The sequence below is a fragment of the Mastomys coucha genome, unplaced genomic scaffold, assembly GCF_008632895.1.
Source record: "Mastomys coucha isolate ucsf_1 unplaced genomic scaffold, UCSF_Mcou_1 pScaffold21, whole genome shotgun sequence".
Classification (NCBI taxonomy): Eukaryota; Metazoa; Chordata; class Mammalia; order Rodentia; family Muridae; genus Mastomys; species Mastomys coucha.
The window spans coordinates 46,326,879-46,340,679 of NW_022196904.1; the positions used below are offsets into that span (position 1 = coordinate 46,326,879).

Here is a 13,801-nt window from a genome sequence, read left to right on the forward strand (position 1 = left end):
AGAGAGAGAGAGAGAGACCCAGCTGCAACAAGGTAGAAGGAGAGAACTGATTCCTGAGGATTTTCCTTGGGCCTCTTCGTGATTGCTGTGGCATGTGCAGCAATTATATAATAATGCATGATGATGATGATGATGATGATGATGATGATGATGATGATGATGATGATATTTTAAAATCTATAGTCCATGGCCCCCCAAACAGAAAATTGAGTCAGCAGACATATGACTGGCACAAGGCTTGAATAGAGGTAATGCTAAGACCTTTACGTGTAGGAGGAGTAGGTAGACAAGGGATGTGACAGCGTGGAGGTGGACGTTGTGTTCCAGAAGGACACAGTGGAACTCACCTTCCACTCACATGCTATCTGTCTTTTTTAGACAGGTCTCACTTTTCCTTACAGCTTGATGCTGCTGGTGGTGCTGACATTTTGTGATTTTTGTTTTTAATTGTACTTTTTTGAGAACTTTATATATGACTACTGTGTCTACATCACTTCTACTCCCTCCTCCTACTTTTCCCTAGTCTTCCTTGCAAATTCATGATGTCTTTAATTATTTATTGTACCACACACATACACACAAGCGCACGCACCCGTGCATATTCACATGTACAACCCCTACCGAGACCATTTTGCACAAGTGTCTACAACTTGGGTTTGGACAGCCTGCTTCCTTGTCCAGCTATATATAATATTTTGGCATTCTGCCCAGGTGTATTCAGTAACTGTATCTCCTCAGTTTTTCATTAATTAATTTATTCATCTTACGTCCTGATTGCAGCCCCCTCCCTCCTCGCCTCCCTGCCCTACCCTCATACCACTCTACCCACCTTTCCACCTCCCCTTCTCTGAGGTACCCATAGGTACCAACCTGTCCTGGCACATCAGGACTGAGCACATCCTCTCACTGAGGCAGACAAGGCAACCCAGCTGGGGGAAAGGGAGCCATAGGCCGGCAACAGAGTCTGAGTCAGAGACAGCAAACAGCCCCTGCTCCAGTTGTTAGGAGACCCACATGAAGACCAAGCTGCACATCTGCTACATTAGTGTAAAAGGGCCGAGGTCCAGCCCCTGCATGTTCTTTGGTTGGTGGTTCAGTCTCTGTGAGCCCTCATGGGCCCAAGATAGTTGACTCTGTAGGTCTTGTGGTGTCTTTGAGCCATCTGTTTCCATCAGCTACTGAATGACAGTTATGCTAGGTTCCTGTCTGCAAACATAGCAGAGTATCATTAACAGTATCAGGGGTTGGCTCCCATGGGATGAGTGTCAAGTTGGATGGGTCATTTGTTGGCCATTACCCAATCTCTGTTTCATCTTTATCACTGCATATCTTGTAGCCAGGGCACATTTTGGGTAGAAAGTTTTATAGAGTCACCTTCTCATTTAGCTGTCTACAATGAACCCATTCCCTTGATTCAGAAGTTTAAAACAAATGTGCTGAGTTTGTGCAGTAGCCTGGGTCAGAGCACAAGGCCACCCAATCCCATCTTTTCTGTACTTGTTAGGGATAAGCCATGCAGGTCACAGAATTCCAGGTTTGATTTGGACAGTTCGGCTTAATCAAGAAGTTCATCCATGACTTTTACTTTGTACTATGTAATGGAGTACAGGTGTTCAAAGAATTCCCTTAATATTCTGAATTTCCTTGATGTTTGTTGGAATGCTTTCTATTCACTTGTGGTTCTGTTAATTTGCATTCATTCTTTCTTCTCATTAGTTGGATAAAGGACTGGTGATCTTGTTTATCTTACAGAGCCACCTCAGAGGTTTGTTGATTCTTTGTATTGTTTTCCTTGTTTCTATTTCATTAATTCCTGCTCTGATTTTTACTAATTCTTGCTGTGCAGGTTTGAGTTAGCTTTTTTTCCCTTGGTTTTCCAAAACTTTGGATTGCATCATGAAGTCATTTATTTGTCCTTTTTATGATTTATTGTTATGTTATGCGTATGGATAATTTGCCTGCATGCATGTCTGTGTAACATGTGTGTCTTTTATTTGTGTGTATATATGTGTGGGATACGTACATGTTGGAGTAGGTGTGTGCATGTGGATGTACATGCACATGAATGATGAAGGTTAGAGGATGATGTCACATATTTCTTTCTGTCTCTTTAACTTACTTTTTGAGATAGGATCTCTCCCTGAACCTAGAGCTCATTGATTTCCCCAGGCTGGCTGGCCATTGAGCTTTAGAGACCCACGCATGCCCTGCATTCAGCTTTTGCATGGGTTCTGGAGAATTGAGCTCAGGTATTAAAGCTTGCACAAGTATATAACCCACTGAACATCAGCCCCACTGTGTTCTTATTGGCTGATATTTCCTGACGTGTCCCTGGTATGTTCCTTTTGTGTTAATGCTTTTTCATCTTTACTGCTCTTTTTTTTCTATTAGTTTGTAATTGTCTGTATGTTGTAGAGCTAAGTCTTTTATTGGATATATGTTTTAAGAATACTTGCAGTGTAGAAGGCACAGCTCACCGAAAGCATTAGAAGATCCAGAACTGTTAAACATGGTGACTTTTTATTTTCTTCAAGGGAAGGAAAGAAATGATGCTATTTCACCTGAAAGGGGGAAGTGAGTGTTGTCCTAATCCTGGGCATTGTTTAGGTCCTAATCCTGGGCCTTGTCTCTCAGTGACTAGGACCCATCCTTATGAAAAAGGTGCCATGTATTTTGCATTCTTCACCAATAGAATCTCTCCTTATGCTTCTTATAAATCATTCCTCCTTAAGCCATACCCTGAGCTCTGTTTATCAGCCAGTGGAACTACTTTACGAAGAGCTTTCAATGTAGCTGCCACTGAAACTTTGTATTGGGAATTGCACATGGAGACTTTTTCCTGAAATTTGACTGTCCTTAAATGTGTAAAAAAAAAAAACAAAAACAAAAAAAACAAAAAAACATTAAACCAGAGGATGAGACTCCAAAGTTTTGATCCAGTCTGGCTGACAAAGTCCAGCTGTACCGACTTTTCATTCTCACCTCTTTGAAGTCTGCAGGGACACTCCTACTCCACCCAGCCCTGCAATAGTGCACCCCCTTTTTGTGTCTCAACTCCTCCCCCCCCCCCAGCTTTAAAAAGACAGTTGACAAATAAATCCAGTTTATATTTATGGTGTATAATGTGATGTCTTAATACATGTATCCACTGTGAACTAATTGAGTTCATACTTATTTTTCATGTAGAGAGCCTTTAAACGTATTCTAGTAGTGAATTTCAAGCAATATAAGACTGTTAATGTTGTCAGCATTAGGTCCATTTCGGTGCTGAAACTTTATACCCTTAGACTTCATCTTCCCTTTTCCCTTCCTCTTATTCAGGTTCTTTGTTTCCTTTCGCTGCTGGGGCTGAACCCAAGGTCTCACACATGATAAGCACTTAAGCTCTGTCATTGAGCTGTGAGAGCTTTGTTCTCAGCCCCTCTGCTCTTCACTTGCTTTATGGTGTTATTTGACCAAGAGAAGTTCTTGATTTTATTGTATCCTTGAGAGAGCCAGTCATCTTTTCATTTGTACACATTCTGTAAGACATCCCAAGAATCTTCTACTAAGATACCTTTGTGAAATACTCTGTTTCCTTTTTCATCTAGATCTATAGGCCCTCTCTAGAACTGGCTCCATATTTATTTGTGTGTGGGGGTAAAGGTTGACATTCTTGGGAATTTTTTGTTTTTCTAGTATGGTTATTCAGTTTACCCTGCTTATTTGTTACAGAGACATTTATGTCTCCCGTGCTTGGCACCCTCTCCAGCTCATACATTAGTCTGTGGATCTGTCCTGGGTCTCTGTCTTGTATTCTGGCTTCCTTCCTTGATGCAGGGCTACACTGCCTTACTATCTGCAGCTTTCTCCCAGGTGTACTTATTCAGAAGATGATCGCGTCCAGCTTTATTCTTTAAGATAATCTTAGGTACTGTTAGGATTAGGCAGCAGAGGGTACCTTGGTGGGTCCAGGCCAAGGTATGCTATAAAAATCACGTCACGTGACAGATCTAATGCAAGAAATTTATCATGGGAAGGGTGAGAATGAAAGGCTGTCTTGGAGTGGGGACATGGGAGAGAGATAGAGACGGGGTGGGAGGGGGGAGAGATCCTTGAGAGGGACCTTTTAAAGGTTGTACGCGTGCATGTGCTTTCCACCATACATTTTAGAACTGGTTTGCTGGTTTACAAACAGGCATTTTCCTACTGAAATATCGATTGGGATTCCATAAATATTAATCTGGCCTGAGAATATAGCTTGGTAGCGAAGTGCTTATACTTACTTGATCCTGGAATTTGATCCCAGCAACAACAAAGAATAAACTTAATAAACTATCAAGTCCAAAGGAAACTCCATTTCCCAAATTTCAAAAGGCAGAAGGGGAAAATGGATACCTGTGGTGCCTGTCAGCATACTAAAGCTCATGCTGGCCTCCAGGCTCTCTTTCATGTACCTGTTACACATTTCAATGTCCATTCTGGCCTCCTAGTTCTTCTCACCTCCTCCCCTGCCCTAAACACCCTCCAGCTCCTGGCCTTCCCTCCCCACCAGCTACTCATACTCCTTATAACCCCGCTAATTTTGATATGTGTGAGCTCTTGATGTCTCTGTTCTCCCTCTTTCTGGGTCCTCTCTGCTGCTGCTTCTCACTCTTTGCTTTATTCTCTGTCCCCTGCTATTCATCCCTTCTTGGCCATGTCCAGTCTACTTTCTCTTTCTGCTCTGGATTCTTCCAGATGCCTCTGCCTGTCTCTGTCTCTGTCTCTGTCTCTGTCTCTGTCTCTCTCTCTCTCTCTCTCTCTCTCTGTCTCTGTCTGTCTAAAATCTTCACTTTAACCATACCATGGAACAATCATATAATCAGTTTATATAACAGTCAATCAATCAATAAATATTGGGCCTTCTAATTCATGAACATTATATTCCATTCATTCAGAGTTTTCTCTAGGATTTTTTAAGGATAGAACTTTTGCTTTGACATCTTAAACATCTTTTGTTCATGAGTATGTAGATCTATTGAATACTGTTTGCCTATAAATTTTTATATCTTAAGTGTTACGAATATACAGAAATGCAGCTATGGTTATAGCAACATGGTAAGTTAAGTCTTTTTTTGTTTGTTTGTTTGTTTGTTTTTTTGTTGTTTTTTCGAGACAGGGTTTCTCTGTGTAGCTCTGGCTGTCCTGGAACTCATTCTGTAGACCAGGCTGGCCTTGAACTCAGAGATCCACCTGCCTCTGCCTCCCAAGTGCTGGGATTAAAGGCGTGCACCACCACCGCCCGGCGTGTAAGTTAAGTCTTTAAACATACTTTCATATGTTGTTTCTTAAATTGTAGTTTGTTCTTTTAAAAGTAGATATTTTATATATTGGATGATCTACAACTGTGTTCAACTCAAGCTAATGGCATTAGTTATTTTCCTAATGATTATTCATTTGGTGACTAGATGTTCTTTGTGACATTCTCTTTCTTTTTCTTATGTGAATACAGCAGCTGCAGGTGGTTCCACTTTTTGGAGATATGCAAATAGAACTGGCAAGATACATCAAGACCAGCGCACACTATGAGGAGAATAAGTCCAGGTAGGAAAAGAATAAGCTGCCCCCTAGAGCTTGCAGGACTCTCTGGGCATCTCCATAGCATGCATTTATCTAAAGGAGTTCCCTTGACATTCTCACAGGTATGCAAGCAAATGTTTAAGTTTAATTAAATTCATTGATGAAAGCACTAAACATTTTAACTTCTTTAGTAATGCAAACACAGTTCGAATGTTCCATGGCCAGTTCGAATGTTCCCTGGCCAGTGATTAGCATGTTGGGCAGCAAAGACTTAAAATATTTTTATTATTGTAAAGATTTCTACCACAAAGTGCTAGTTGAGACTATAAAAATACTTTTCTGGACACAGAGATGTGGTGAAACATGCTTGTCAATCAAGCCTGGAGAGGAGCAGGGGCTATTCATGTATATTAGCAGAGTTTACAAAATTGTCACCCGAGGGCTAAACCAATCCAGGCCTGTGTTTGTAAGGTCCCTAGAAATGAGACTGATCTTAAACGCTTTTAAATGGAAATGGTTAAAAGAGGGAGTGTGTGTGTGTGTGTGTGTGTGTGTGTGTGTGATATGACTGTATCAGATGTGGCAGAGACACTGTGGCCCTCAGGTCCTGAAGCACCTACTTTGTCTATATACAGACAATAGTCTCAGCTGTCAAGGTTCCGTAACTTACCGTTACAACTTACTATATGTATATGATCTTACTGACTGTATGGTGCGCGTAGCCCATTGAATTTCTCTGGTGTTTTTACTGACTTGTTGGATGCTCATACCAGTAACCAGCCTGTACTAACCACTTAGCTATGATTTAGACATTGTATTTCTCCCTCAGGGAGTCAGCCAACCTTTCCTAGTGAAAGCTATGTAGTTCATGCTTCAGGTTTTATAGGCCCCAGATGGTTCCTGTCAAATATTCCTTTATCAACTTTTCTGTAACCGTAAAACTTGTTGAATGGTCCTAGCACCACAGTGCCTTCCCCTGCTGCACCCGGGCACTGTGCTGGTGCCTCTAGTCACACACGGCTCTCTCTCCATCCCCAGGTGGACCTGCACGTCCTCCAGCAGCAGCCCACAGTACAACATCTGTGAGCAGATGATCCAGATCCGTGAAGACCACATGCGTTTCATCTCTGAGCTGGCACGTTATAGCAATAGCGAGGTACACACCCACTGCTCCATTCGGCCTGCAGAGCCACGTAGACTCTCAAGTGCTGACTTTATTCTTTTACAGGCAGATATTTACATGAACTGTTTTGAAAAATCTCAGAATAAAAAAACCAATAAAAAACAAAAAACATTTCTTTAAACTGACAAAACTAAATAAGGGAAGATTCCCCAAACTCCAGCCTAAGTATTTAAAACAAAACCAAACCCCTCCGAATTGATGAATCAGTGCAGTTAGCCTTGTCTCTATCTGCTCAGATATATAAAATACAGCTTTGCAGGAAGACCCAGGGAGGACTGGAACTCGTAGAATGCTTGCCTAGCTCATCTATGACTGTTGAGTGGAAGCCCCAGAGTAAAGAGGGTTGGGAATGAGAGGGAGGAAAGGGGGAAGGTGGGGTCAGAAGAAGGAAAAAAAATAAAAAAGACAAGGAAAAAGAAACTAAAAGAAAACCCAAGGAGAGGATGGAGCAGTAGGAACTGGAAGGAGAGGGAGACTATCAGGGGAAAGAAAGGGTCTTTTGGTCTATGGGCCTTGTCATGTTTAGAAGGGATGCCAGTCCCAAGGCCTCTAGGTTGGTACAGGGGATAACCTCCTTGGATCTGGATTGCGTTCATTTCCCTGCCAGCTAAAGAATTGAAAGTCAGGAAAAACCAAGCACATCAGGTAGCCTCAGGGGAAATCTCAGACATAATCAGCCAGTGGAAAACACTTTTATTAAAAATGAGCATACAGAGCAGCAAGGCACACGGAAAGATTCCCTAGAAGGCAGAGGGTGGACTCTGAAGGGTTCGTGGTATGCTGGAATCGGGGCAATCTTCCCTTATCTAGAGTTGGTCATATTAAATAAAGGGAAGCTGATAGACCCACAGCTTTAGCTAAATGTGTCTGTTCTAGTCTTGAACTTGTTGGGCTGGTCTGCTTTAGGGGCTCTACTGGTACAAAATGCCCGTCTGGCCTTTGTCTCCCTACCAGGTCTTCATCTCAAATTAGGGAGCTGAGGACAAAGTTGGACGATTATGGCCTTTGTTATCCATCTGTGGAACCTTTATTGGCCTCTCAGGGATGTTTAACTCCCCATTCCTTAGTAGCTGCTGTTGGGAAGCCTGGGCCTAGAGTTACGTTAGGAAGAGAGACCCCACAGAAATGAGTCTTTATAATTCTTTACCGTTCTGTAGTCAGGTTGCCATGACTTTTTCTTTTTATGGACACTCAAATTATTTTACCTATCTAGCATGGCTACTAGGCTTGTGGGTTAAGCAAAGAGGGTAGTTACAGCCTTTGGGAGGATCTAGCAAGGAACATGGAAGTCACTTCTGATCTTAGTGAGCAGGCAGTGATGTCAGTGAGCAGGCAGTGATGTCAGAGAGCAGGCAGTGATGTCAGAGAGCAGGCAGTGATGTCGGTGAGCAGGCAGTGATGTCGGTGAGCAGGCAGTGATGTCAGAGAGCAGGCAGAGATGTCAGAGAGCAGGCAGTGATGTCAGAGAGCAGGCAGTGATGTCGGTGAGCAGGCAGTGATGTCAGTGAGCAGGCAGTGATGTCAGAGAGCAGGCAGTGATGTCGGTGAGCAGGCAGTGATGTCGGTGAGCAGGCAGTGATGTCGGTGAGCATGTCAGAGGGCAGGCAGTGATGTCAGTGAGCATGTCAGAGAGCAGGCAGTGATGTCAGAGAGCAGACAGTGATGTCGGTGAGCAGGCAGTGATGTCGGTGAGCAGGCAGAGATGTCAGAGAGCAGTCAGTGATGTCAGTGAGCATGTCAGAGAGCAGGCAGTGATGTCAGTAAGCAGGCAGTGATGTGAAGGCCACGGTGCAGTCATACCTTGTATGTATGTGAGTTCAACTGGGAGGAATGCAGGTCTTAGACTGGTTTTGAGAACCACTTGGTTCTCCAGGTTTACAGGAGAACAGTTAACACAAGTGGAGAACACCTCTGCTTTCTGGCCATACACATTGCAAGATTTGAAATACTAGTAATGGATCCTAAATGACTGAAAAAGCCTGTTTCTCCAAATGTCTCAGGTTGTCTGCTGCTCCCAGGGTGTACCCTGCCTAACTGGGGTAGTACCCCAGTGAAGAGGTACCACCAAGCCACTATTCCTGCTGTTAGTCCAGCCTGTGGTATAGAAATGCATAGTGGACCCCAGCTCCACAGGACTTCAGGCTGTGCTTATAAAATGAGTTAATAGGAAACTCTTAAACAGTGTGAACATCTGGAGGAATCAAGAGCTCCAGTTGAATGCATTTTACAGCTTTCATTACCTGTCCTTTTCCTAGGTCTGTGATTGGTTTTTGCCCCATCTCCCCCTGGTTTTCTGAGAGGGTTTCTCTGTATCCGTGGCTTTCCTAGAACTCACTCAGTAGACTAGGCTGGCCTCAGACTTACAAAGATCCACCTGTCTTTGCCTCCTTAGTGCTGGGATTAAAGCTGCTCCCAGGTGGCTTGCACCACCACCTTAGTCTCTTTTCAAGAAGATGGTAAGGGTTTTGTTTGTGGGTAGTCATGAACCCGCAGCCTTTTGAGTGTTGTGATTCCTGCATGCACCACCATACCCATCTTCTTATTTTTGATCCTGACTTGACTGAAGTGGTTTCTGGTTGTGGTTTAGTTGAGAGTGTGCTGTGTCTGGAGCTTACAAGAACATGCATGTGTCTTTATTCAGTGTTAGAATTTATTGAATAATGGTACACTTACAAATTGCTGGTTTTGTTGAAAGTTTTTTGTTTATGTTTTTTGAGACAGAGTTTCTCTGTGTAGCCATGGCTGTCCAGGAACTTGGCTGTGATCATTCTGTAGACCAGGCTGGCCTCAAACCCATTAAAAGCATTTTGCTGAGACGTTCTAAAGTCCTTGAGAGCTGAGGCAAGAAGAGGTTCTTTTATTTCCATCTTAGTTTGCTAATATTAAGTCCCAGGTCACATATTACAAAATCACATAGTCATTGTATCTTTATATACATGTATGTATAGATGTAGGTTACAGAATGGTAGCCATGAAGGATAATGGGGGCTAGAGTCAACTTCAAGTGGTTTTAAGCAAGGAAGCTTGACTGGAGGCAGGCCTAAGGCTGATAAAAATGCAAAGGGCTCACTGTGGGCTCAGACAGTGAACTAGAGGCAGTTCTGCAGGTTGTATTGCTGGGTCACAGGTTTGAGCTGAGCCTCAGGTTTGACTAAAGCTGTAGAATCAAGGTTCAAGACCATGGAGGATGCAGAAGCAGAGGACAGGAAAGTCTAGATTGATGAAGAGGCAGCAGTTCCAGATGGACAAATATATGGACAGGCGGATGAGTAGGCTGTGGTAACCATGGAGACTGAGCTGGGCTAAAGCCCTGGGACCGTTGAGCTTTCTGTCTGTCCGTCTCTTGACACACATACTGGATGGTCAGGCGACAGGTCTAAGCAGGGTATCCCATGGTATAGTTATGTATCTGTAGGAGCATGGCTCTACAGACTTATGTGCCCACTAAGTATCTGAGTCCAGAGGCAAATGCTGCTTATAAAATGAAGTTTATTAGGGCAAGGCACAACCTGAAAAAAATAGGAGGGGGGTTTGTTTGTTTGGTTTTTGGTTTTGGGTTTTTTTTGTCTGTTTGGTTGTTTGGTTGTTTGTTTGTTTTTTGGTTTTTCAAGACAGGGTTTCTCTGTGTACCCCTGGCTGTCCTGGAATTCACTTTGTAGACCAGGCTGGCCTCGAACTCAGAAATCTACCTGCCTCCGCCTCTCAAGTGCTGGGATTAAAAGCGTGCACCACCACTGTCCCGCGAAAAAACAGTTTTTACCATTGTGATGTGACTTAGATCAGACCACAGCCAATTCTTAAAAGGTTTGGATTTAAGTTATCCCCTGACTAATAATTGTTGAGCATCTTTTCATGTGTTCATTGGGCAGTGGTACATCTCTCATGTACAAAGGTCTGTTCATGGGACTGAGCTTATAGCTCAGCACAAGAGTATTCAGCATGTGTAAGGTCCATCTCTATCACCATGTAGTTAAAACAAGAACAACCAAAACTGAAAGTGGTACCTACTTGTAACCCCAGCACTGAGGACGTAGATGCAGATCGATCGGCAGTGAGTTCAAGTTGGTCTTAGCTATGGAGCAAGAAGGGGAATCTGTTCAAACTTTGCTCATCTGTTATCTATCTATCTATCTATCTATCTATCTATCTATCTACCTCCCTCCCTCCCTCCCTCCCTACCTACCTACCTATCTCTATCTATCTCTCTATCTATCTATCTATCTATCTATCTATCTATCTACCTACCTACCTACTTACCTACCTACCTACCTACCTACCTACCTATCTATCTCTATCTCTCTATCTATCTTTCTATCTATCTATCTATCTATCTATTTTCATATGGGACTTTGAAATAGATTTCTAGAGTAGCATTTCTGGATGCTACGTGAGCTTTCCTGGGGGAGAGAAATTAATGTTTATTCTAAATAGGGCACTGATGGCAAGTCAAAGAAACAGTTCTATCCAAGTCTAGGTTTACGAACTAAGGGTTTAACTGGGGTACTTGCAGTAACATGGATAGTTTTCAGATAGTTACATACGATTGAACCCAGCAGCCATTAACTGCTCACACACTGAGGAAAGGAGCAGGCCCTCCAGTTACCTCTCCACACAGCCCTCATGAATGCTAATAAGACTCCTGAGATTGTTGAAGAGTTCTTTAGGAGGGCTAGCCGTGGCAGTGAGCCCTGAGGGAAGCTGGGTGGGTTCTCTTAACACCTTTGTCTCTGTGCCCTAGGTAGTCACAGGGTCCGGCCGGCAGGAAGCCCAGAAGACAGATGCCGAGTACCGGAAGCTCTTCGACCTGGCTTTGCAGGGCCTGCAGCTTCTGTCGCAGTGGAGCGCTCATGTGATGGAAGTGGTAGGCGCAGCATTCGTCATGTGTGTGGACGATGGAGTAACTGTGCAGTCACATAGTTGCTTAGAAGTGCTTTTACTCCAGACCTTGGCAATGTCATATTAAGAGTTTCATCTTTTCAGATATAAATAAAGCTATAGGGGTTGGAGTGCAACTTGCAGTGGCAAGACCATTTGTCAGTAATCCAACTCTGGTCACCAGGCTTGGTGGCAGGTGTCTTTACCATCTCGCCAGCTCTTGTTCTTCTCTTTTGACCAGCATTTCACTCTTTGGACTTGTAACCATTAGCGTCTTTAAGGTTTAGTAAAATATTTCTGGTAATATATAAAAATTTAACTATGAATTGCATACATTTTTCCCTTTTAAAAGTTTATTTTAATCAGATGGAGAATTATTTAATTGGCAGAGTACATGATCGTTTAAAAGGTAAATTTTTGTTTTAAATGCAAACGAAGTTGCTAAAGTTTTACTTGTTCAGCATATGATAATTTGGACATTTTGCCTGGGTTAGTTCTTAAGCCTGACTTATGACTTTTTGCTAATTTTTGAGGTATGTGTGCATGAGAGGGGGGGGAGAGAGAGAGAGGGAGAGATTGATTCAGAAAGCAGTACATGTTTTAAAGGTTCACTTCTTGTTAGACTCAGCCATGCTATTATTGTCTTTCCAAAATCAAGCATTTTGCTTTCAGCGTAGAATTTCTTTCTTTCTTTCCTTTTTTTCTTTCTCTTTGACTGCATTAGTATTCCTGGAAACTTGTACATCCAACCGACAAGTACTCCAACAAGGACTGCCCCGACAATGCTGAGGAGTACGAGCGTGCCACACGCTACAACTACACCACTGAGGAGAAGTTTGCCCTGGTGGAGGTGAGGCTATCTCTGCTTCCTGTTCCCTGTGTGGCTGATAGTGCTGCCTTCCAAAGGCAAAGGGAAAGATGGACAGACTGTCCTCTGATGACATTGCTTGTATGGTGGGCAGCCCACTGCGTCTGTCAGAGAGAAGAGCGGCTGTTAGCTGTTTAGGTATGTGTTGGCAGCCTGTCAGGTGCAGGTAGCCAGCCCCTCTGTGAGAGCTTGTGAGTGGGAAGACAGGCGATGAATTGGGATTTGGTCTCTGCCCCATGAGAGGAGAGCCATAGGAGAGCAGGTTTGATTGTTTCCAATTCCTTAGTGGCACTGATCTATGACGTAGCAATCTTGACCTTCTTCCTCCCTCTTTCCTTCTTTATTTTTTTAAAGTTTTTCTCCTGAGCCTTCTAATGGAAATTTTTTCTTAATTCTAGTTTTATTTATTATTGATGTGTGTGTGTGTGTGTGTGTGTGTGTGTACCACAACATATATATGTGGAGGTTCTCATTTTTCCTACGTTTTGGGATTGAACTTACTTAGGTTCATCAGGTCTACACAGAAAGCACTTTTGCCCACTTAGTCATCTCACTAAGCTCATCATAAACATTTTAGAATAATAAGCCTTGTATATCTCACAGTGAAGTATGTTGGAATTTCCCATCAGAATATATCTAACTTACTAAATCATTCTAGAGATAACTGATGAACTTCTTTTTTTTTTTTTTTAACTGTAACCAGCTTTATATTAAAGATACTTTTCATAAACAATCATGGTATTTCAGGCAGGACATGAGCAGACAATCAACAATATACAAGAACTTCCAAATTCCCTTCTTATATAGACTACCAAAATCAGAAAGCCACTATAAAACCCAATGAAGTCTCCATTCAATGCTTTGAAAAGGGGAAGTAGCTTAGAATAGTACATCTGTCTCTTACTTTTCTTTCTTCTTTTTTTGCATTTTTTTCTTTTTTTTCTTTTGGTTTTTTGAGACAGGGTTTTTCTGTAGCCCCGGCTGTCCTGGAACTCACTCTGTAGCCCCAGCTGTCCTGGAACTCACTCTGTAGACCAGGCTGGCCTCACACTCAGATGGATTTTCTTTAATATCTATCATATATCTCTGGAAATTCTCAAATTGTTTGTTTTATTTCTAGGTATTGACTCTTAGCTGATGTAATTTTAATATTTCCAAATAACTATTTAAAATGTAAATTTTAAATATTTTTTCTTTGTATCTACCAGTATGCCTAAACTCATTAGTTATAGTAAAGTATTCATAGATTTTGTTTTTTGCATGGGATAGTTTTTTACTCAGACAATCACAAAACCCACAAGTGGTATGTCAGCTTGATTTTTTTTTTTTTTTTT

General features: G+C 42.4%; 1 protein-coding gene across 3 annotated transcripts in view; it reads left to right on the forward strand.

The window, feature by feature from the left end:
- Cyfip1 (cytoplasmic FMR1 interacting protein 1) overlaps positions 1–13,801 on the forward strand; it is a 97,236-nt gene that overhangs the window by 39,728 nt on the left and 43,707 nt on the right. For all 3 annotated transcript variants that reach the window (XM_031386811.1, XM_031386814.1, XM_031386812.1), the window contains 4 exons: positions 5,474–5,565; positions 6,580–6,697; positions 11,463–11,585; positions 12,324–12,449. In XM_031386811.1, the coding sequence (XP_031242671.1) occupies positions 5,474–5,565; positions 6,580–6,697; positions 11,463–11,585; positions 12,324–12,449 (459 nt within the window). The remainder of the gene's footprint in view (positions 1–5,473; positions 5,566–6,579; positions 6,698–11,462; positions 11,586–12,323; positions 12,450–13,801) is intronic.